This window comes from Drosophila hydei, unplaced genomic scaffold, assembly GCF_003285905.1.
Source record: "Drosophila hydei strain 15085-1641.00,03,60 unplaced genomic scaffold, DhydRS2 tig00008139-arrow-pilon, whole genome shotgun sequence".
NCBI classification, from domain to species: domain Eukaryota; kingdom Metazoa; phylum Arthropoda; class Insecta; order Diptera; family Drosophilidae; genus Drosophila; species Drosophila hydei.
Window position 1 is genome coordinate 709,225 of NW_022045847.1, and position 22,558 is coordinate 731,782.

General features: G+C 35.5%; 1 protein-coding gene across 1 annotated transcript; it reads right to left on the reverse strand.

Annotated features, from left to right (window-relative positions):
- Positions 1–1,701: 1,701 nt before the first annotated feature.
- On the reverse strand, positions 1,702–18,392 carry LOC111598516 (probable serine/threonine-protein kinase cdc7). The gene is made up of 10 exons (XM_023313791.2): positions 18,206–18,392; positions 12,677–13,619; positions 5,009–5,589; positions 3,855–4,549; positions 3,192–3,411; positions 2,861–3,129; positions 2,628–2,789; positions 2,358–2,553; positions 2,117–2,203; positions 1,702–2,058 (listed from the first exon to the last, which is right to left on the reverse strand). The coding sequence occupies exons 2-10, from the start codon at positions 13,581–13,583 to the stop codon at positions 1,882–1,884; spliced, it is 3,294 nt and encodes a 1,097-aa protein (XP_023169559.2). The 5' UTR covers positions 13,584–13,619; positions 18,206–18,392; the 3' UTR covers positions 1,702–1,881.
- Positions 18,393–22,558: the final 4,166 nt, after the last annotated feature.

A 22,558-nucleotide genomic window follows, 5' to 3' on the forward strand; every position in this document is an offset into this window, starting at 1 on the left:
AAATATACTAAATTCGCGTATTCATTACAAAAACCAACACAGTAGATCTGATATTTCTAGCTTTTACGGTATTCACTACACTCCCGCCCCTATTGAGGGCGAATACTTAATTGTTTGTCGATCTGTATATTTTAAGAGTAACTCACGTGTCAAACATTTGGGGTTCCAGTTCTAAATTTTTAAAATATACAGTTTAACCCAATTTCCCACGCCATAAAGTTCAAGAAAACTAAAATTTGTATAATTTTTCACTTTTATTAAAAGTTTTTATATTCATCTCAATCTGCAACTCCATTCCTTTAAATATTACGTGTTCGTGCGATTTTTGTGTAAAACTTTTGCGTTTTTTTTTTGCTAACTTAAAGTTTGTTTGACAAAAATTGTTGTGTATTAATTTTACTTAAGAGTTGTTGTTTTAAAAAAGTAATAACTTTAAATATAAAATAATTGTAAATTAAAGTGGACGTGTACGTGTGTGTCTGCGTGTGCAAAATAAAAGTAAGTATTAAAGCAAAATTGTACAAGTTTCTTATGAAACAAGAAACATAAAAAACACTAAAGATAAAACATAAAAGGTTAAGTATGTTGTATATTAATGTTAATAAATTACAATTTCTCTTAAGCATTTTATTTGCTGATTTGGATTTATGTATAGCAGATATATCAGCATATAAATATATATATAAATTTGCAAGAGATTCTATTATTATAAACAAATAGATAGACAAAACATTTGGGAGTTTTACATAGAAGAAACTTGCGCGTAATAATTTAAATTTATATTATTATTATGATTATTATACAATAAACATGCCACATAATATACTTAGTATGTTATTTAGAGTTTAATGTTTTCATAACTTTGTTGATTTTTAGGTGTAGTATTAATGTAATGCATATTTTCACAAGTGTTTGTTGTTTCTTGTTGTTGCTTTTAAGGACGCACAGCCCAAGCTGATAAAACATCGATTTTTTTCTCCAAATTTAATTTTTTACTTGAAGTTTTGTTTTTATAATTTTTGCTCATTTTTGATTAGATATACAAATGTAAATGTAACTAAATTTAACTAATTTGCAGGAGCTATTTACTTTTTATTATTTATACTGATAATGTAGTGGGTTCTTCATTTAGTAGTTCAGCAACTTATTACAAGTTTTTGTTTTTATCGCTCTAGAACATGTTTAACAGAAAGTATACACAACTCAACCTAAAATTTTGATTTACAAATAAGCTGAATAGGTAAAAACAAAAACTATAAACAATTTTATTAATCATATGTATGTGTATTCTATAACATAAAACATAGATTTATATATATATATATAAGAGAGTGATAGTAATGTAAATAATTAATTGAATTGGAGGGGCCAAACTATATAAATAGCAAACCTACAGTTAACACGAATATATATATATATATTTTTGTAATAGTAATAGTAAGCTACACAACGCTTTAAATGTGTTTATATGTATATATATACCGTTAGCTGCTAGCATAGCATCTCACTAACATTGCTTGATTGTGTTGGGTTTCCTTCGCTTAAGCTTACAAAAAACTTATCGTATAAATTATATATGTAAATAAATTGTTGTAAATTAGTTATATACGTCTAAATAATTACATATATATATATATATATATATATATATATATATATATATATATATATATATATATATATATATTTATATATATTGGTACGAAAAATTGTTGCGTTCAGTGTCAGTGTGTAAATTAAGCTTTCGTTCTGTCTTGGCGGATTTTCTTTTTTATTTTCCAGCCCTCAAATCAAAGTTTGTTTCAAACATAAATATCCATTAGTTGTTGAATTGATTTCTTTTATATCTCTAATGTTGTTGTTTTGGCTCTCGCCCGCCTCTCACGCTGTTGCATTGTTTAGCTGCTGCAACTTCACCTTTAGCTCCGCAAATGTTGGCCGTTTCACTGGATTCAAGTCCCACGCCTGACGCATCATCTCGTATATTTCCGCTGGACAACCCTCCGGTGCTTCCATTTTGTAGCCAACTTCTACATGCTTCACTACGTCCGCTAATGGCTAAAGGTTAAACCGGTTAGTGTATTTAACTTATAGATCATGGATCATATATTCTTACTATTCGGGGATAAGGCACACGTCCAAAGGAATAGATTTCCCACAGTAGTATGCCAAAGCTCCACATATCCGATTTATTGGAGAAGCGCTAAGGAATTATGAAAAATAATTAGCAAATTAGTAAGATGTTTTTGAAAACAATACTGAATCGAAGTCAAATTTGATTCAGACTAAACTTTAAGCATTATAATTTGTACACTACTATGACTTAAACTACATTTTTTAGCTTTAGACAAACTTACGCCATTTTTTAGTGCTTCGGGCGCTGTCCATTTGATGGGCAGTTTGCCAACGTCAAGATTATAGCATTCTTCGCGTGCCAGACCAAAATCGGATACCTTAGCTACACAATCCTCCGAGATAAGAACATTACGGGCAGCCAAATCTCGATGCACAACCTTTTTGGCCTCCAGATATTCCATGCCAGAGGCCGTGTCGCTGCAAATCCAAGTGCAAGATATATAACGCATGAGAAATATATATTATGACATTATATTATATTAGGGGCTTACAAGGCGAAATTGATTTGGTCCTTTTTGGTTATGTGCTGTCGTCCACGAGAACGCAAATAATCAACCAGCGATCCTTTGCTCATGTATTCGGTCACCAAGTACAGATGCTTGCTAGTGAAAACAAGGCCAATAAACTTGACTAAGTTCTCGTGTTCCAGCGTTCTATCAATGAAAATCATATGTTAATTAAGCAAGTTCTGTAGATTCTAAATATTTACAGATATATAACTTACGTCATTACCGACGCCTCAGCGAGAAATTTTTGCACAGCACCCTCATCTTTGAGCATCTTGACGGCGACTTTCTCGTTGCGTAGTATTCCTAGAAGGACATCGCCGAACTCGCCTTTGCCAATGCTTTCGCGCAGCTGGAGCTCCGATTCAGGTATAACCCAGCCCTTATCCACAAACTCTTTGGAGTTAATGCAAAACTCTTGTTTGCCCAATTTGGGCAAACACTTAATCAGTTGGGTGCATAGTCCATCCGCATCGGCCTCATAGTGCTAAAGGGTGGTCAACAGAGATTATTAATACTTATGGCTTCGGAAATTCTGTTTCGACTTACCGCAACCAGTTGTCCCAAATTCTCAAAGTATTCCTCATCGTCGATGGTTAACTTGTTCTCCAGATATTTGACACGATAATGCTCTACTTTGCCCTGAAAGCAAACGCACAGCGTGTAATCGCCGGGAAAATTGGTCGATTCACGGACTAGGAATAGCCCATCCTCGCGTGGCTGCAGCAAATGTTCCGCTTCATCCCGCGTTATGCTGCCATGAAACCAGCTAATGGAAGATAATGATTAACACAAGCATTTCAGAGTGATATAAGAGTAAAAACAGCCTTAAATTGACCTTGGTTAAGTTTTGTAAAGGCAAACCCTATCTCAGAATGTTTTGTTTTTCATTTATAGCAAGCAATATACCCTGAATTTTATGTTATATATCTGTATATCAAAGGGATGCTACAGGCGATCAAAACTCTTTCTGCAAATGCTGTAGATATAACTGGCGTTAAAAACTGAATAAATCTTATTTTTAAACTTGCATTCAGATACTTATCATATCTGTGATTTATGCTTTAAATGAAAGTAAAATAGAGACTATGAACTTTTTTACTACTTCATAGTTACTAGACCTCAGACACTCCCTTTTTATTTCGGAATCTACTATTTTTATGAATGTATGTAAATGTATATATTCTCAAGAAATTTCAATTCTCAACTTACGGCATTGCATTCAGTTTAACCTCACATTTGCGTAGGTGATGCTGCTGCGGTGCGCCCGTAGGCGATAGCGATGCGTGATTCATTGCAGTTGTGGATCCACTTGTCCACTTGTCCATGCTGCCGCCGCTGCCGTTTATATCGAAGCTATGCAGCGATGTGGACATGCCTGCAGTGCTGTTGGTGTTGCTACAGTTGCTGGTGGCGTTGTTGCTTGTATTGCTGTTGCTGGTGGTGCTCCCACTGTTAGCAACTATTGGCATGTTGTTACTGTTGCTGGTTGTGCTGTTGCTGCTACTGCTGCTCAGGACTAAGCTTTTTGGCGGCAATACGCCAACCGGCGCTTGTAGCGTTAGAGAGGAGGACATTAGATTATTGCTGGAAGCGCAGTTGGCTAGCATCTGCATATGTTGCTGCTGCTGTTGCTGTGTGACGGCGGCAACAGCTGCTGCCGTTACAGATGCAGCAGCCTGTTCGGCCTGGACATGTGGTGTTGCTGCTGTTGCGGGCGCAAACGTTGACAATATGCTATGTTGCTGTTGTTGCTGTTGCTGCTGTTGTATTGTCGTCGTCTGCTGCTGCTGCTGTTGTGTTTGATTGGGCGATTTTGGCGAATGATTGTTGATTAAATTATGACTATTTAGTGCATGCGATGACAGATGTAAAGCCGTTGCTGCGGCTGCTGATGCTGTTTGGTGCTGTAACAGAATGAGAACCGAGTTTTTTATCTATTAGTCGTGAATTTAATTCATTTGCCTATAAATTAGATTGATAATATTTATATTTTATCCCATAAACTGAATTAATTAATTCATTAGGCTTTACCTCTATTATGAGCTTAGAATAATTTAATATCTAACTGCACGTTAGATAAGATTGTTCCGCATGACGCACGTTTATATCTTATTTATAACCATTATCAATTTTATAACGCTCCATATCCATTTGAGCCCACTGCTAATATAGTGCTAGTCTAGGTGAGCATTTCTGTATCCACTTGAATTTAAAAAACAGACAATCACTTTCAACTGTAATGCACCTGCAATTATTGTGTTCTTCTCCTTCTGATTACCCCGAGTACTTTATAATTGAATTAAGAACTTAATTTAATTTAAATAGAATGTGCTTGCTGATCCAGCAATTAGCTTTTGACATACCGCATTGTTGTCGCGATGATGATGATGATGGTGCGGTGGTATGCTTGGCGGCATAATGTGTGGCTGGGATTGACTCAGCTGTTGCTGATGCAGTAGCGTTGCTGCAGCACCAACACCAACTCCAACGCCGACCACGCCCATGGAATTGGGCTGTGGTGCAGGTCGTTTATTGTGCCTCAGCGGAGCGGTTGGCGGCATTTGATGCCCAGTCGCTTGCAGATACCATGGATCGCCGGCTGTGCCGCCTGACGCGGCTGTCGCGGCAGCGGCAGCGATCGACGATGGCTGCGAGTACCCGCGATGATGACCAACGACCGTTGATTGTCCGTTCTGTGTGGCGGTCGCGTGACTGTTCATATCCTCGACCTTGCAGCTGCCAACGTTCGGTTCACCTGTTGGCGTTGTCACCTGTCCGCCTGCCCCAGCTGCTGCTGCTGCTGTTGCTATTTGGCGTTGTTTCTTTTGCTTTAGTTGTATTTGTTGGCGTTTCCCCTGCTTGATCTGAACGGTTATCAGCGCCTGGTTATTTGTTTTAGCTAAGCCTGCCTGTGTTTCCTTTGCTGATTCGCTTGCTTCTTCGTCTGTAAAAGTATTTATGTGAAAATTCATTAAGTCAATGGATAAATTCTTAGCACTTTACTGCTAATCTAATCACAACACAGCACAGCACACACCTTAGCGGCCATTATAAATTAATCTTTGACAGAGAGACCCTCAGTCACACTCACACACACGCCCGCTCGCGCAACACACATACATACACACACTGCCACAATGGCAAATATTCGCTCATTCAATTTTCAACTATTCAAGTATTACTCAAAAAATTCGCTAATAGGATTTCAAGTTCAAATTCATATTCAAGTGCAGCTCGGCATGAAGCAGATACATTTTTATTGGCAACTGAGTAACGCATGACAGGCAACGCCCTGGCCACCTACGGCATTACGAAAGTGATCTAAAAGAAGTCCCACCCAACAATAATTTACCCATATACACACACACACACACACACACACACACACACACACACACACACACACACACACACACACACACACACACACACACACACATATATATATATATATATATATATATATATATATATATATATATATATTGACACAAGTTAATAAACTATAATTTGTCTCTTTAGCTACTTTGCTTAATTAATTTAATTTAATTTTATCAGCATTGTTCACATTATCTTATATGTTAATTAGCTTTTATATCGTAATATCGTAATTCCAGCATACAAAAAAAAACAGCCCCATAGGACGAGGAAGCACTTTTTATTCATACAGAAAGAGCCTATAACAGAAAATACTCCTCAGATAATGAAAGAGAATAAAATATAAACACAGAATGCTGTATAATATGAATATATAATTATATTGAAGTGACTGATTAATGTGTATATGATATAATTTAATTTATCTAATTCATTTCTTAAAAATAATTGTGCTTGTATTTAGACACGCGCTGAGATATAGTCATTATCTTAAGTATATCAAAAACATAACTTAAATACAAGTGTTTATCAGTGTCATTGGGAAGTCGTATCACACATTTAGCTAATCCCATGCACGTTTATTTAAGCAGGTGAAATAACTTTGCTAAACAGTCGGCAACAGTTACGCAAAAAGCTAAAAAAACAACAAATATATATGTAATACACTTATATATATTTATATATATATATATATATATATTTATTTACACTAGCAAACTTAAATTGTTGGTGGAAACATTACACGCATATTAAACCAGCGATAATAAAGCGCAGCAGCAACGCCCTCGCACGCACGTAGAGAGAGAAAAAGCAGATCGAGTGAGAGCGAGATAGCGAATGAAGAGCGAGCGAGAAATATGGTAAGATTTTGGCAAATGTAAAACATTTGCATGTGACATGCACAACTGAAACTTTTACTGTGCGATTTTGTGAGTAACTTTCAGCTACTGTTCACATGTAGCCAAATACCCTGTAATCCTTGTGTATCATATAAAAAGGGTATATGACATGTTACTAATAGCCTTGAGACCTGCCAGCTAATAAAACCTTTTACATCAAGGCAATTTGAGACAATTCATATTTAGCTTAGCTTTAAGCTAATTAGCTTAAATTTACATTTAACTTAATATATATATATATATGAATTTAAAAAAAAAATATATATATATATATAGTTTTTTTTTTTTAAATTCAGTGGAGCGTTATTACTATGTAAATTTTTGCAATCGTAAAATGCTTTACATTTAATTATGCGATGAATCAGCAGTTGTCCAGGTGGGACATTCAAATACTCAAGGTATTTTTAAATGTATTTAGCCATAAATTCGCAGCATGACGAAACTTACATTTAGTTTCTGCCGTAGAACTTAAAATTTTCTAGTTATACTCGTTCAGGAAGTCAGAAAAGAGTATATTGGCTGTGACCAATGTTGCTCTTGTCTGTATTATGGCTAAGCAATATCAAAGTTTTGATGGGTTCTTTGCTGCTGAGTTCTGCTGCTGACTTACAAATTATATAAAATAATTTATTTATTGATCTATTTAGCTATTTCTAAACCGAAAGCAATTATTATACAGTTGGTTAAACTCGAGTGCATTCTTTCTTGTTTGTTTTTAGTCGTTTTTGCTTTTGTATTTCTGTTGTTAGTTCTCTGGATTCATTTGGTTCGCAATTGTGTCTGAAATCAGTTTGGGTTGGGCATGTTGTCTGTTGGCATTGCCTAATTTTCAAATTTTATGTAAATTTCATTGCGGAAACACTTTTAGCATATTTAATTTTCGATTCTTCTCATTGTGTGGCGAGACAGCGATTTATCGTGAGAGAATCGTCTTTCAAGCTGTTTACTACGTTTCAATTGTGTGAAAGGAGGTGCTGCAACTCCAATTGCTGGGGTAAAAGCCTATCAAATTAGCCAAGTTCAGCTTTGACCTTGCTCAATTCGAAATACAAATAGCATTTTTAAACCACATCCGTTGTACATGAGACTCATGCCATTTGCAATTATCCACACTTTTGTGTATGATTTATCACTCTTTTATTATTTCTTTTTGATGTTTTTGAAATTATTTTGTGCATGACTTCCCGAAAATAGGGTTTGCAGTCATCAGTCAACGTTATCATTAGTTTCCCGATCGAAAGTCACGCGAATCGATACAAAGTTACTTGTATCTGACAATACAACGAATTGCAATTACTCTAATGATCGAATTGAACAAATTTTTCGTTAAACGAAGCAGCACACACCTCAGAAGAAAAAAAAATATGTATACAAATATATGTATAAATCTTGTCAATAGACTTACTTTTTAAACTAATATATGTATATAGAAAGTCATATATGACAGATGTGTTATGATGGTCATTGAAGTCATTAGTCTCTGTGCAGTCCCATTATCTCAACTAAAATAATCTTTGTGCGTTATAATTTGTAGCTGTTGATATCATTTTCAAAATGTCACTGCAGTTAACCCCATGATAATATAAATTACGAACTTTATACGCGTTATACCCTGTAGTTAACGTCGTGTACAAGAGGACGCACCGAGCATGAACGAGCAAATACATCTCAAAAGAAATTGGGTCATTAGCTTGAGAGTGTGTTTAATGTTGTAATAATCAGTTAGAGCTAGATGTACAGGATATATATACTTATGATATATATTTATGATAAATTCTAGTCGGGTATTCTCGCCAGAGTACACTCGTTTATTTTTATCTTACTGTCTCAAAGGCTTAAAAGAATTGATGCTTGACCTTCAGCGTCATCTCGACTGTAGGATCTGAGAGAGCCTGCCCCAGCGCATCTCAATTTTAATAATTTTGCGTATTTCATTGTCGTGCATGACTCAGACGGATATATTTGTATACTCGAACAGATGCCATATGGATGCTATATATATATACATATATAAATATGTTGACGCTACAAAATTGACAAGCAAACAAAGCCAAGTCATTGTGATGCGAAGCTTAATGTAATTACACATTTACATATATGACACACGCACGATAACTGAGTTTTGGGTGGGCGGGGTAAAGAGTGTTATAACTGTCAACATAGAGCTGGCAACACCCGCTAGACTTGATGACATTATAGGTGTACCTACATTACATTGTATGTATCATGGGTACAAGTTCTCATTTGGACTCTGGCTTTTAATTAGTCATTCAACGTTTTCTATTTGCCAATTGGCACTTGAGTTTTATGCAAATTGATATGTCAGTTTCGCTGAAACAGCTGAAATGCCAATGCGTGTTATCGATATATATTTATCGAAGCATTGAGTTTGCTGCTCTGCCAAAGGCACGCACGCGCGAACTGTAAACATAAACCAAAATATATCTACCGTAACTCCAAGTCAAAAAGAGATTGTAAAAAGCAAGTAAACAAAAGGCAAATGCATAACCAAATAGTATAAAAAATATTGTACGCGTGTTTACAAAGTGTTCATTAGGTATACGTATAAAAAAACAAAGGAAGAATATGAAAAAAGCAAACAACAAACTCGAAAAGCTTCATTAAGTGCAAGTAAATTGCATGAAAAATGATCTCAAATATATTTATTGGCTGAAATTGTCGCCTGTCAGGCCGGCTGTTATTATAATTAAATGCTATATATATCGTGAGGAGTATTTGCATTGCAATTGTTGAGTGCACAAAATAATCATATATTTCGAAAGGGTTGGGGCTTTAAAAATAAAGTTAATGATCTGCCGGACATGAGTGCGAACGCATCCATAAACATCAATGATTCATGGACAATGGTTTGTTTTATTTATTTGCATACCCTATACCCATTTGAATGGGTAACACATTTGAAAGAAAGCTTATCAGATATACACACATATATTTACTATATGCACAATTGAATGTCTAGCGAGGAGCTTAACTACTCCCAGGGACTGCGGTATATCCTAGTCGACATACCTGACGATTACGTGAAAAAGGACTTTTGGGTATGTACTTGAAAGAAGTGAAAATTCATCGCACAGCTGCTCCATACAGTGTGTAGGGTATCTCTCATTCGGCACTTTTATTTTATTTTATTTTGTCACACACATACTTGAGTCAATCAATGTAGGAAGCGTGCTGTGGGTGTGTGTAAAATGCGCAGTATGCCAGGCCAGTCAACAGGCACTTGCTTATATGGCTATATTATCGGTTTAGCTATGGCTATGGATGAGGTAATTCTCATTAGGTTGCGCAAATTGCCAGACGACCACATAGCTAATTAAAAACTAAACAAATTCTAAATTAATTACGTAAGTTAAATGAGGAAGATTGCAATTGCTGCAAATAACACAATTTAATTATTATATCGCTTTTTCAAATATATATTAACTATCGATTTTCTCTTGGCGATTCTACAAAAGGAATTAACTTGCAACTAACACAAAAAAATAGATAGGAATTTTAAAAGAAAACAACTAAATATTACATGACATGCTGACGTTAGAAATATATATGTATCTGCACATATATCATTATAATCAAAGTAAATATAGTTCCACTAATAAACATAAAAAATTGCGATAAATGAAGTCACAAAAAGTACACTCAAGGAATACCAAAATGGTGGTTAGCCTATCCCTTATATTATTCAATAAAAGTACATTTACTGCTCCTAGCTCACCTATATGAAAGGATAAAAATAGTCAATAACAGACAGCCTAAGCCTAAAGAAAAAATATCTATAAAAAAATATATAAATATAATTGCAGATGTCTGTCGAACACGATATGAGAAAAATCCTTTTCAAGGACTTATTCACATTGAACAAACTCTAACCTCAAACTGATTCACAGCGGTACCCACTTGCAGGCTGATCGTCTGCCCACCTGACACACAGGTAGTACCCATGTAATTATTAATTATATAGGAGCTGATATGTGTGCATGAGTGTCTCTATATAGGTAAGTTTGCATGTTGTTTATATGTATGTAAATTGGCTTCCTTCTTCCTGCTGTCTGCTTGCGGTTTTTGCAACGTCCCGCTTTGCATGCAACACATATGTATGCAAATTGCTGGACAAAAAGGCAGCGGAGCAAGGCACTCCGTTCCCCAGTCTGCCAGTCTGCCTGACTGCCTGCCTTCTCAATGTGACTGTGGCACGCCATTCATACTATCATCATCATGTGGCCTCCGCTCGGTCCATTCCTCCATTCCTCCGCTCGTCCCATTCACACCTTTTGTTATGCCTCACTCAACTGACAGACTAACTGACTAAAGTTACTTCTTTCTTTCTTTTCATTATTATTTTACACTTTCCAGCTCGAAACTAAACAAAATTACTTTCTTGATTCCCTTACTCCCGCCCATGCTCTCTGCTTCAGCTCGGTTCCTTCCTTAACTCTGAATACAATGAGGAAGCAATACAAAAGATTCTCACGTACTTTTTACCTCTATATGTTAAGTGTTGAACTGCATATATATACTTGCTGTAGCATATACAATTTCCATCCCTCCCATTTGCTGTTGCGAGTTGCCTGTGGGGCATTCAGTCAGTTATTTAGTAAGTCGGCTAGCTTATTTTTCTTGGAAATATATTTGTATTTATCCATTAAATAACATAGAACTATAGGGTAGATTACGATGATTTTATAGTATATTTTTTTAAAGAAGGTAACCATAACTTTTTTATAAGATAAGATTAACACATTCTTTATGACCAATTTGGAATACCTCTTGTAGGAGTGTAAATAAACTACGATCCATTCACTTTCAAAATATTCACAAAAAAAAAACAACTTTAAATTTAAAATCCCAAAATAAAAAAATGTAATATTGGTTTATAGCCTCATTGGTTACTCGGCAAGCTCCCTGGAGTCGGCAACATCTTGCAATTGGACACTAACTCTTTTGGTTTTGTTAAATCCAAAGCCCAAAACTCAAAACCCGACATCAATGTCAACCAAAACAAGGCGCTGAATGTGTAGTTGGTGGGCTGTTGCCTTAGCTGTTGTCTGGTTTCGATGTTTGATGATTTACCAAGCGCAACGATGGTAACTTTATATCTTTATATGCAGCACAGCACTTGCGACATTGAGCACAGGGCTGTTTTTGTTTTGGCATGTTTTATAGAGACATAGATGTTACTTTGCGGCTTATGAAATTTCGTTGGCAAAATGCAACGCGAAGAAAAAAAATACCAAGGAGGAGGAACCACATAAACCGCAAATAAAATAGAATTTTGTATTTAAGGTGGCTTTGTTGTTGTACTTTTATGATTTATTCGTAAGCTGTTAATACATCATAATCGACTAAGACAACACCAGAACTATAGATTAGCCAGGAATTTAAACTATGTTCCTTGTGGCTCTGGTGTCTTGGTCGCTGAAATAACTATTAATAATAAATACTTCTCAAGTCAATTGGTCAATTGGTATATTTTTTCCAACCGTTGTCTGGCCAAAATAAAGCACTTAACAGCTAACAGAATTTTGATCATTTTTCTGTTATTAGAAATTAATAATTGATTAAGACACAGCTTGTGTTATTCCAGAAGTATATTGTCATATATATAGGTAGATATGTATATATATGAGAGATAACAATATACTTTTAATATAACTAAGCATGGTTACATACATTCATCTTTATATTTATTTTTAATATGTTATCCTATCGAATAATCTATTGTTATATACTAACCAAACCAATCATCGGTACTGATTATCAGCGGCAGAGAGCTGCTGTGGTTGTTGTTGCCGCTACTGGTGTTATTATTGTTGTTGCCCCAGTTCCTAGCTGAGGCACGTTCTTTGGTGTTGCTTCTGCTGTTGATTTCAGACTTTGGTTTAGTTGTTGTCGCTGATGCGGCTGCTGCTGTTGCTGCTGCGGCTGCTGCTGTTGTTACGGTTGTCGATGCTGATTGAAATCTGCGCTGTGCATTACGTAGAAAGTTCAGCAAACGCACATCGATTGGCTGCGCACTTGTGTTAGTTGCGGCTGTTGCCGTGTGCTTGACATTGCTACAGCTATTGCTATTGGTGGTGGAGTTGGAAGAGCCACCGGATGCATATTTATCACAAAAATAGAATTCCTTTCGTTTTGGCGGTGCATATGCGGCACTCAGGCTGCTGCACAGCTGCAGCGGACGGCGACGCGCCTTGGCAATTAGCTGGCCACCGTTACTAGTAGTGATTGTGGTGGTGCTATTGTTGGCTTCCCGGTGGCCCAGACTGCTGGCGCTACGCGTCAAGCTCTGTTTGCACCAATAGACATCCTTGCTGCCAAAATAATAGTAACGCCTGCGAGTATCCTGCGTGGCTGCCACGCCTCCACTTCGATGTCGACTGCAATTGGTGCGTGTGGATTTGGACTTGGTACTGTGACTGTTGTGGCTCTGGTTGGTGGCGCTTGCGGTTTGACTGCCACTACTTGTCTGCGAGTTGTCGCTGTCGTTGCTCAAACTGCTGCCAGTAGCAGTAGCAACTGCTGCTTCTGTTGCTGCAGCTGCAACAGTGGCTGCTGTTGATGCGTTCGTTTGCGTGGGCGTGAGATACGAATTGGATTGGATAAACACTCCATCGCAGGTTATTTTTATAGTTGTCACCATGTTCCACACGGCATTTCCTTTGCCCTTACCCACTCACTAGGCACATATATTTATACACATACAAAATATAAGTAATTTACAAACACACACTTAAGAACGTATGTATATTAAATATTTTTTTTTGTTTAAAACCTCATATTAATTACTTTTTTGGTGGCGCAAATTTTAATCTTCTCAAGTAGATTATCCTGGAATGTCACGGTTTTTGGAATCATCGATGACTACCTTAAATTGTTTCCAACACATTTAAACTTTAAATCGTATATAGCATTTGTAGCCAAATTTTTATATAATGCTATTAACAGTACAATACCATTTAGTATACATTTTGTTTCTCAATTTTGAAGTTTTGGCCTTTGATTTATCTTATAAAATACCTTCTATTTAAGGCACAATATTTATATATAAATATCATTAACCGTTTGCAATGTTTAGAAAACCCAATAGAAATGTTAAGTACTCTATGTTAACTGCTATAGCACAGACCATTGAACTCATCAAAATCATCATCAGAACCATTATCATCAGCATCATCATCATTATCGAAATCATTAGCAACAATGGAGAAGCTACTATAGAGACAAGCCCAAAAGAGCTCGTGTACCTGCCCCAGTTGAATCGAGGCTAATGCCTAAGGCAAACAAAGTGCACTGCAAAAATTGTATTTCTTTGTAATAATACTAATTAAACTTGGACTTTTTTTCGATTTACAAAAGAGGGGAACTAAAAAATCAATGGAGCACCGAGGCAATAAAGGAACTACAAATAATGATAATGCCCGCGACGCAGACAGTGCAGACAACAAAATGCGCAAATTAAAAATATCTATGGAGAAAATCCAAGCGAACAAGTAAAAAAAAGTGAAACAAAAAGCAGCAGCAGAAATTGTGCTCCATATTTGTCAACTAGTCGAGATCAAAGGGGCGGGGGGTTTATATAGAGCAGTAGTAAGAGTAATTGTGAAGTTGTTTTTCGTATTGGTATTTTAACTATAATTGAACTTAAGAAATAATGTATACTTGGATATCTAAGAAGTAATTGTTAGAAAAAAAATAGGGTTAATATCCTCAAATATCTTATGGTATATATATATTCTGTCTTATTCAACTTGGTGTATATATTATCGATAATTCGACTTGGTTTTAATAAGATTTCACATAGCTTTATATTGACAGTTTCTTATGTAGATTCCTGGTTATCATTAATATCATTTTATCCAAAAATTTAAAAAACATCTAGAACCAAAAATAATACTCAATAATTTCTCATAGTGGGTGCAGGGCATATAGTATCTCATACTTTAGTTTATTTTTCTATATTTGTTAATTTTTTATGGGATGGGAAAACACGCAGCACGAATTGAATTGGAATTTGCGGGAATAAATACATAAATAAATATATATATATTTATATATATATATTTACGTAGGCACATGTATTTTAGGCGTGGGAATGCAGACAACGCCCATTGTTACAGTTTTTGTTTATATAGTACATACGACATCTTAATCAAGGCAGTCAGAAATACGTTGGGAAAGTCCGCAAATAACAACCAGGTGAAATGTTTACAGTTATGTGCAAATGTCGACACACTCAATGTGCAGCTAAAAGTATTATACAAAAAAGAAAAGAAGCTCTATACGAATACGAATTGCATAGTTCACGTTGCTTTTCTATGAGCTGTTAATTGGGTGTGAATTAATGCATATTTGCATTGTTTTTTTTCTCAACTAGACAGTTGGTAGGTTAACAAAAAGAGAGAGAGAGATATGCAAAAAGTACAGTAAGTACTTTCAATAAGAGATAAAACTTTAGTTTAAAAATCGAACAGATTCAAAAATCAATTCAATCTATAATAGCGAAATAGAGTTTTGCAAGAGTCTTCTGTATTTAACGTTCATTACCAAGGCATGATTTTTCTTTAAAGATCTTTTCACTTTTTACATATGTTTTACTCTTTCTAGAAATTTAAGAACAAATGTCAATCGAGAGGGAACAATTAACTATGGAAATGAGTTGAAAGCCAACAGAATTGAGCACGTGGAAAGCGATTGCTTATCGAGAGACTCGAATTCTTTCTGGACAGGAAATAGACAACATAGAAACAGAAGAAGCAACCAAAAGAAGAATTCAAAATAAAAAGAAGCTAATTAAAAAAACAAAAACGGAAAAGCAACAAAACAGAAATATGACACAACAAGTTTTTGTTGTTGCCTTAACGAAATGCAAAATGAAAAGCGAAATCAAAATAAAAGCAAACTGACAAAAATAGAAAAAGAAAAAACCTGAACTTGAGTAAAAAACAAAGTGGGCAATAATATAAGACAATAAGGCTATAAAAACACAATAAAGCAAAAAGAAAAACAATGGGGATATCCTCAAGCGCCACTCAAATTATTATTATATTTAGATAGCCTGCAGCTTTACCTGTTGCATGAACATTCATATATATATATATATATATATATATATATAATAAATGTACAAATAGATATTCATATATTATACACATAAGAGTATATACATATATCTGCAATGCGCCTAAGTGAAAGTTGCGTTTTTTGTTTTTTACTTTGTTTTTGGTACACTGTACGTTTTGTAGGGCGTTGCAGTTAAGATTAATTAAGTATTGAAAAATTTACAATTAATTTGTAGCCAGGCAGGTACGCATAAAATAAAAACGTGTGGAAAATGTGAAAACTGTAGAAAACGTATAACACCGTCCTAATACCCTAAAGTGCGCATCACAAATAAATATTTGTAACAGGCAGCCACGCCGACAATATAAATGCGAATAGCCATGTTTATCTGTTTGCTTGTTCGTATGAATGAACGCATTGATCTTGAAACCTAGTAGAGCGAGCGACGCGAAGTTTTTTAAATATTCGTAAAACTAAAACTTATATTTTATATATTACTCTATATAATATATATATATTTATATTGAATATATAACATCATAAATAATAATAAAGAAACTTAAGAATAACCCAGCAAACAGTTTAACAAATTGCAAATGCCCCACGTACACTAAAAAAAAGAGTGTAAAAGAAAAATAAAAGCTACAAAAAGAGAAAAATAGAGGTGAAACAATAAAATGAAATGCAATTGGAAAATAAATGCGCCAATGGCCGTATGCTATTGGTTATTTGAGGGGATCGGTTCCGTTCCAATCGCTTTTTATTCATTTATTTTTTAATTTTTGTTTTATTATTTGGCGTCGTGTGCAGTGAATGGCAAATTGCCTAACTAGACAGAAAATATGTGCATAAAAGAAACAAAACGTAAATCGTAAAATAAAACTACTTAACGTGTTCGACTAGGAGATACCCTATGTTTCTATTTCTAAAACTCGATAGACGTATCTATACATACATAGTGGAAAATGCATTATTAAATGCATTGTGAAACAGCCGGAAAATTGAAGTTAACTAAGTCAAGTTTAAAATAGAGTTCATGGAAAAACCAACATGAACTCTAGCTCTTATTGGTCCACACATACTCATGGACGGAATGGACTATTGATCCTGAATAAAATATTATATACTATGGATCGTCTACTCTGAATGCTGCCTGTTACATAAATTCCATCAAAAGCAGTAGACTCTGTTTGCTTGGAGTAACCAATACGCTAAAAATTAATTCACGCGTCTGCAATCGTTGTTGTTGATATTTTGTCCACTTTCACTTGGGCAAGAGCAACTCTCTCAGGATGATGACGTTTTACGTGGATTAGCAGCATGAAAATTGTCAAAGAGGGACGTTTTAGGGGAGGGGGCAGACAGAGAAAAAGAGAGACATCAAGACAGATAGAGACGGCAAAACTAGTTACAGTTTAAGGCGAGACGGTGACTAATGCGCTGGAAAATTGAAAATGACTTTTCGCCAACGTTCAACGAGCCTCAAGCCCACGAGCTTTTTGTCAAAGACTCTCTTGCCTCTGATCTCGAGTGCCAGCACGTCGCCAAAATTAGCGTGGAAATCAATTGCGAAAAGCTAATGATTCATGCAATTGGAATAAGTTGAAGCAGAGGTTAACTATGGAGTGTGGGGTAAATAACTAAATTTCTAGGTAAACAACAGAAATAAAAATAAATTTAAAGAAGGTTGGCCATAAAGCATATGGTATGAGCGTTCAAATAGGCGTATAACAGAATATTCAAATTGGGTTGAGCCTGAGCAAAATTAAAACACATCTTTAGAGTGCCACATTTGCCAATTTATTATGCAAAAAAAAAAAAAAAAAAATATTTTAGATGCGGCCAAGGCCCACATGTAAGATTTATATAATGATCATAGATATTATTGAACAAATTTCCCTGTTTTCAATCAATATAAACAATTTCTGCTAATACGCAATAGAGTTGAAAACTAAAATTAAACAAAACACATCGAAAGCCTTTTAAACAAAAGGTTATTGCGCCACCAAAAAACTTGACTTCAATTTCATATCATATATTATATTTAATAATAACACATTTCAGAGTCAGAGTTTTGTTATTTTTTTTTTCAACAATTTAGTAATTTGCATATGGAAAGAGTTTAATCTTCCTTCAGGGCAAATAACAAATTTTTGCATGCATCTAATTAATTATTACAAAATTTTAAAATATATTTGTTACACAATCGTTTTTTGCATTATTAGGCATTTGTACACATTGCTGTTAACTTTAATTAATTGTTGCTAGTTATTGCAAAAAAGACAAAGCAATTGCAATTCGATAATTGGCAATAACGAAATCTGAACACGCGACGCGTCGCGAAAGCCGTTGCGCATAGGCGAAACGTTCCGAGCTGTTCCAACCGATCGGCTTGCTTGCAAGTCTCTAACTGACTTAAGTCTAACAGAGGTAACCGGCATCAAGTGGAAGTAGCAAGAGCAAGAGAGCCTACAGCGCAGTGAGCGACTGTTAAGTCAAGCTTAGATTGGCTGTACAAATGCGTATGCGTCTCATAGAGAGCGTAACAAGTGTAGCTCTCTTGAACACGGCCTGTGCATAGCTTTGCGTGTGTGTCTTAAATGCACTGCACGCAGACGAGAGCACAACGTGTTAAGTTCCTTGCTTAGGTTGTTTAACACTACACTAAACTCTTCAATGTTAAGTCTATAAGCAGTGCAAAAGCATAGCACTTGCTGTGGGGCTAGTCATGAAGAGAGTAACAAGTGCATCTCTCTTGAACACAGCATGCTGACGTGAGTGTGCATTGGTTTCTCGCATGGGAGACGTTCCAATTCATACCTCAGTATACATATGTGTTTTCATCAATTCACACGTGTCGCATGCTACTTAAAATTGTTACCGCTGCGCTCTGGTTAATTTTGGCTTTAAAATTAATTGCCAAAGCATAATTAACAATAACAAATGTTGCTCAATTTTCTGAGATTCTTTTTTTGGGCTTTTTGACCATATTTGTTGGCCGACAAACCAAGTTAGTCGCTTGATTTTGTTTCTGCTTGTTTTTTTTTTAACTTGTGTTAAATGACATTTACAAAAAAGCTAACGGTACGTTATGAGAGCTTAACTGTGTAATCAAGATAGTTAATATGTGCTACTCCAATTCCTTTAGATAAATATTTATGCACGCTCATCCCTTACTGGGTTCTTTCTGCAGCTGAATTTTGGGCTTTACTATAGGAAGTTAATTATTGAATAACATTTGCTCTATATACAATCTACACTTTTAGAACACAATAATGTCATCCAAATTTGCCAAATCACAAGTCTCAGGTATTTGCAGAATTTTTTTTTAATCTGGGTGAAAATTTTGGTTAAGTTAACTTGTCGTCCTGATCATTAATATACATGTGTACCTTTCGAGGTCTACTACTTCTCCTTCTGACTGTAGCTTACAATTTCACAAAGGCATTATACACTGATTTCAATTGGTTGAGAATATAATAATCATACAAATTGCAGTTAAACATAAAAACAAATGCGTTGTTTGTTATATTTGTTGATATTGTTACTGCAGTTCGTGATATTTTGCCAATTTTTGCAACTTTGCGTTTTATGTGTTTGTTCAGTTAACACAAGTGGACATGCACACACACGCACCTACCTCCACTCTCTCACGACCAACTTTAACTGTACAAGCTTAGCACTCAAATGCGAATAGAGAAATTGCATATAAAAATGAGCTGGAAGTGGGAGAGAGATATAGTCGTGCTGACGTCACTCGTGCTGGCTTGCATTGGAATTTGAAATGGAATTTAAGCAAGAGCAACATCGACATACTTGACTTTTAAATACACTTGTTACATTGTTGACACTTTTAAAACTGCAATAAAGCTGCGTATAGAAACATATAAATTGATAGATACATGTAGATACATATAAATTTTTAGTTTATATAGTTTTCAATAAATTTGTGGGGTATCTTCTATAAAAACGGATAGTAAGTTGTCTTGTACTTTTTTTTGGATATACCTAATTCAAGCCCTTTTTGAATACATGAACAATAAATACTTTCAACTTATCAGTTTTTCCGCAATCTAACTCTAAACAAGTCAAATTTGACGATGAAAAAAGTTTAACTAGCAATACTGAGACTATCACAAATTCACACACACATACACACAATTAAATAGGCATCAGCTAAATTGTGCTAAAAATAAGTCTGGTTGCAAATACACGTTAAACACAAACAAACGCCGCATACGAAGTAAACAAAGGAAACAGCGAAAAAGAAAAAAAAAAAACAAAAATCTCAGGTCAAATATGCAGCGAGAGCAATATACAAATAAATGAGAAAAATGAGCACAGCGAATATACACATTGAATTAAAAACACATCATAAACAACAATATTGCTGTTTTAACTTGCTCCGTGCTTTTACAGTAATGTGTGCGGCGATAACGACAACGATAGCGATAACGACAGGTACTCCAATGTAATTCCATGAAAACCCACGCGTCATAAAACTGATAATTAAAATATATAATGATAAGCACTTTTGCTTAAATATGCAAGCAATGTTAAATGTTTTGCTAAAAAATTCTTACTAGCTCAATTAAAAAATCAGCGAATTAAATTGTGTCTTACATAACCAAAACTTTCTGAGTGGAAGCCAGAAAGCGAATTAATCAAATGATAACTTGCTCTTTGATCAGCATTTATATGACATTTATATACGCATATGCGCATATAGAGACAGGAGTGTGTCTACAACGCCCACGCGCATTGCACTACACATAACGAAAGCTTTGGTGCAGTAGCAACAAAAACAAGAGCAGCAGATGCCGCCTTCAAAGGTGTGACGTCAGCGCTACGAACACTTTTGCCGACTGACCAGCAAAAGCAACAAAAAACAACAACAGCATCAAAGTTACGCACATATACTACAACGGAAACTACGATGCGCTACGCTTCGGTTATTGCCGTTAATTATTGCTCTGTGGTCGTTATTGTAGCTGTATTGAATTTGGTCATTCATGGAGCCGCTTGTTTTGCATGCGTGCATATATATATATAGTGTGCGTGTGAATGTGAAGCCTCGCTTGCTATTCACAATAAGCCTAAAAGGCAACAGCAGCAAAATTGCGCGCCATTGGAGCGCAGAGTTGTAAAACGTGTTTTTGTTTTGCTGTTGCTGTTTTTGTTGTTGAAATTGCGTAGTTTGTTGTTGTTTTTTTGCTTTCGTTTTTGACAGCGTCAAATACGGCAAAAACAAATATATACACACAAGCATATATGTTCCTGTGTGTATATTAGTGGATATATTTATTTCGAAGATTTCTCGCATCTTATGTATATACATAACAATAGTTTGACCTCAGACAACAAACATAAAAAGCTTGTTTTGATTTAATTTGATTTTTAGTAATAGATTTTGTTTGATTTCTTATGGGTTTTATCACTTCTGTGATAAATCACATACACATGTATGTTCGTGTATGTTTGTGCAATTTTGACATTGCAAAAATATTTTACGCAATGTTTAACAGTAAAATTATTCAAAAACACACTCATACGCACGAAAGCTGCGCTCATGTAACACATACAAAGAGAGAGAGAGCAAGAAAGAGAGAGACGACTGCCAAGACGCGCCCTGTGCGTGGAATGCGTATAGAAGGCAGATAGCAAAAAAATGAGAGCATGAAATTGCTTTAGTTCTTATTGGCACAGCAGCCTGGCTGATTGTGTTATCCTTTTTGCGCCAGCTTTCGTCACTTTCACCCACACTACGTCCTCAGGCTCACACACGCAGAATTAATGCCAGACAGACAGCACGACGCGTAAAAAGGGCGTTGGGATGTCCTTATGTCAAAACATCACCAAAATATGACATACACATACACGTTCACATTTACATTCACGTTCACATTTTAAGCCTTACCTGATTCCTATTGCTCAGCTGCGGCGGCTGCTGCTGTTGTCTAGCATTCCTCTACGCCTTCAATGCTGCTGCTGCTCCGCTTCTGCTGGCCGACCATCAAGCAGATATCGTACACATGCACATTTTGATTTTGAATATTATAAATTATTTATAAACATTTGCACACACACACACGTTAGCACACACTGATATATTTATATATATGGACATATATATATGGCCCAACTTGCTGCTGTTTTTTGTGTGGAATTTTCTACACTTTTCCTATTACCTGCCAAACAATAGCTATGTTGTTTTACTTTAAGCCGTGTGTCCGCGAAGTTGTTGGAGTTTAATTATTATTATTAACACGTATACACAAGCAACAATATTTTAACGCACGGAACGTACTAATTTTACAGCAACAAAAAATTCCATGAAAAATAAAGCAGCCATCTTTGCCCAGTACTAGGATTGTTGATATAATATCGATATCACGTCTGCGATAAATGCGATGTGTGTTTTTATTTTCTCATTTTTACAGTCTAATTTACATGATTTATCGAGTTACTAATTACGCCATTCGTAGCCATCGATACGCGATCGTGACGTCATAACTGAAATAAATTATTCTATTAGGTGTATTTATATATAATATA

Coding starts and splice junctions, on each gene's coding strand:
- LOC111598516 (XM_023313791.2), bottom strand. CDS start 13,583: ATGGTGACAACTATAAAAATAACCTGCGATGGAGTGTTTATCCAATCC. Junction 5,590..12,676: donor CAGTACCGATGATTGGTTTG/GTTAGTATATAA, acceptor ATACTTTTACAG/ACGAAGAAGCAAGCGAATCA. Junction 2,790..2,860: donor GCTGAGGCGTCGGTAATGAC/GTAAGTTATATA, acceptor TTTCATTGATAG/AACGCTGGAACACGAGAACT.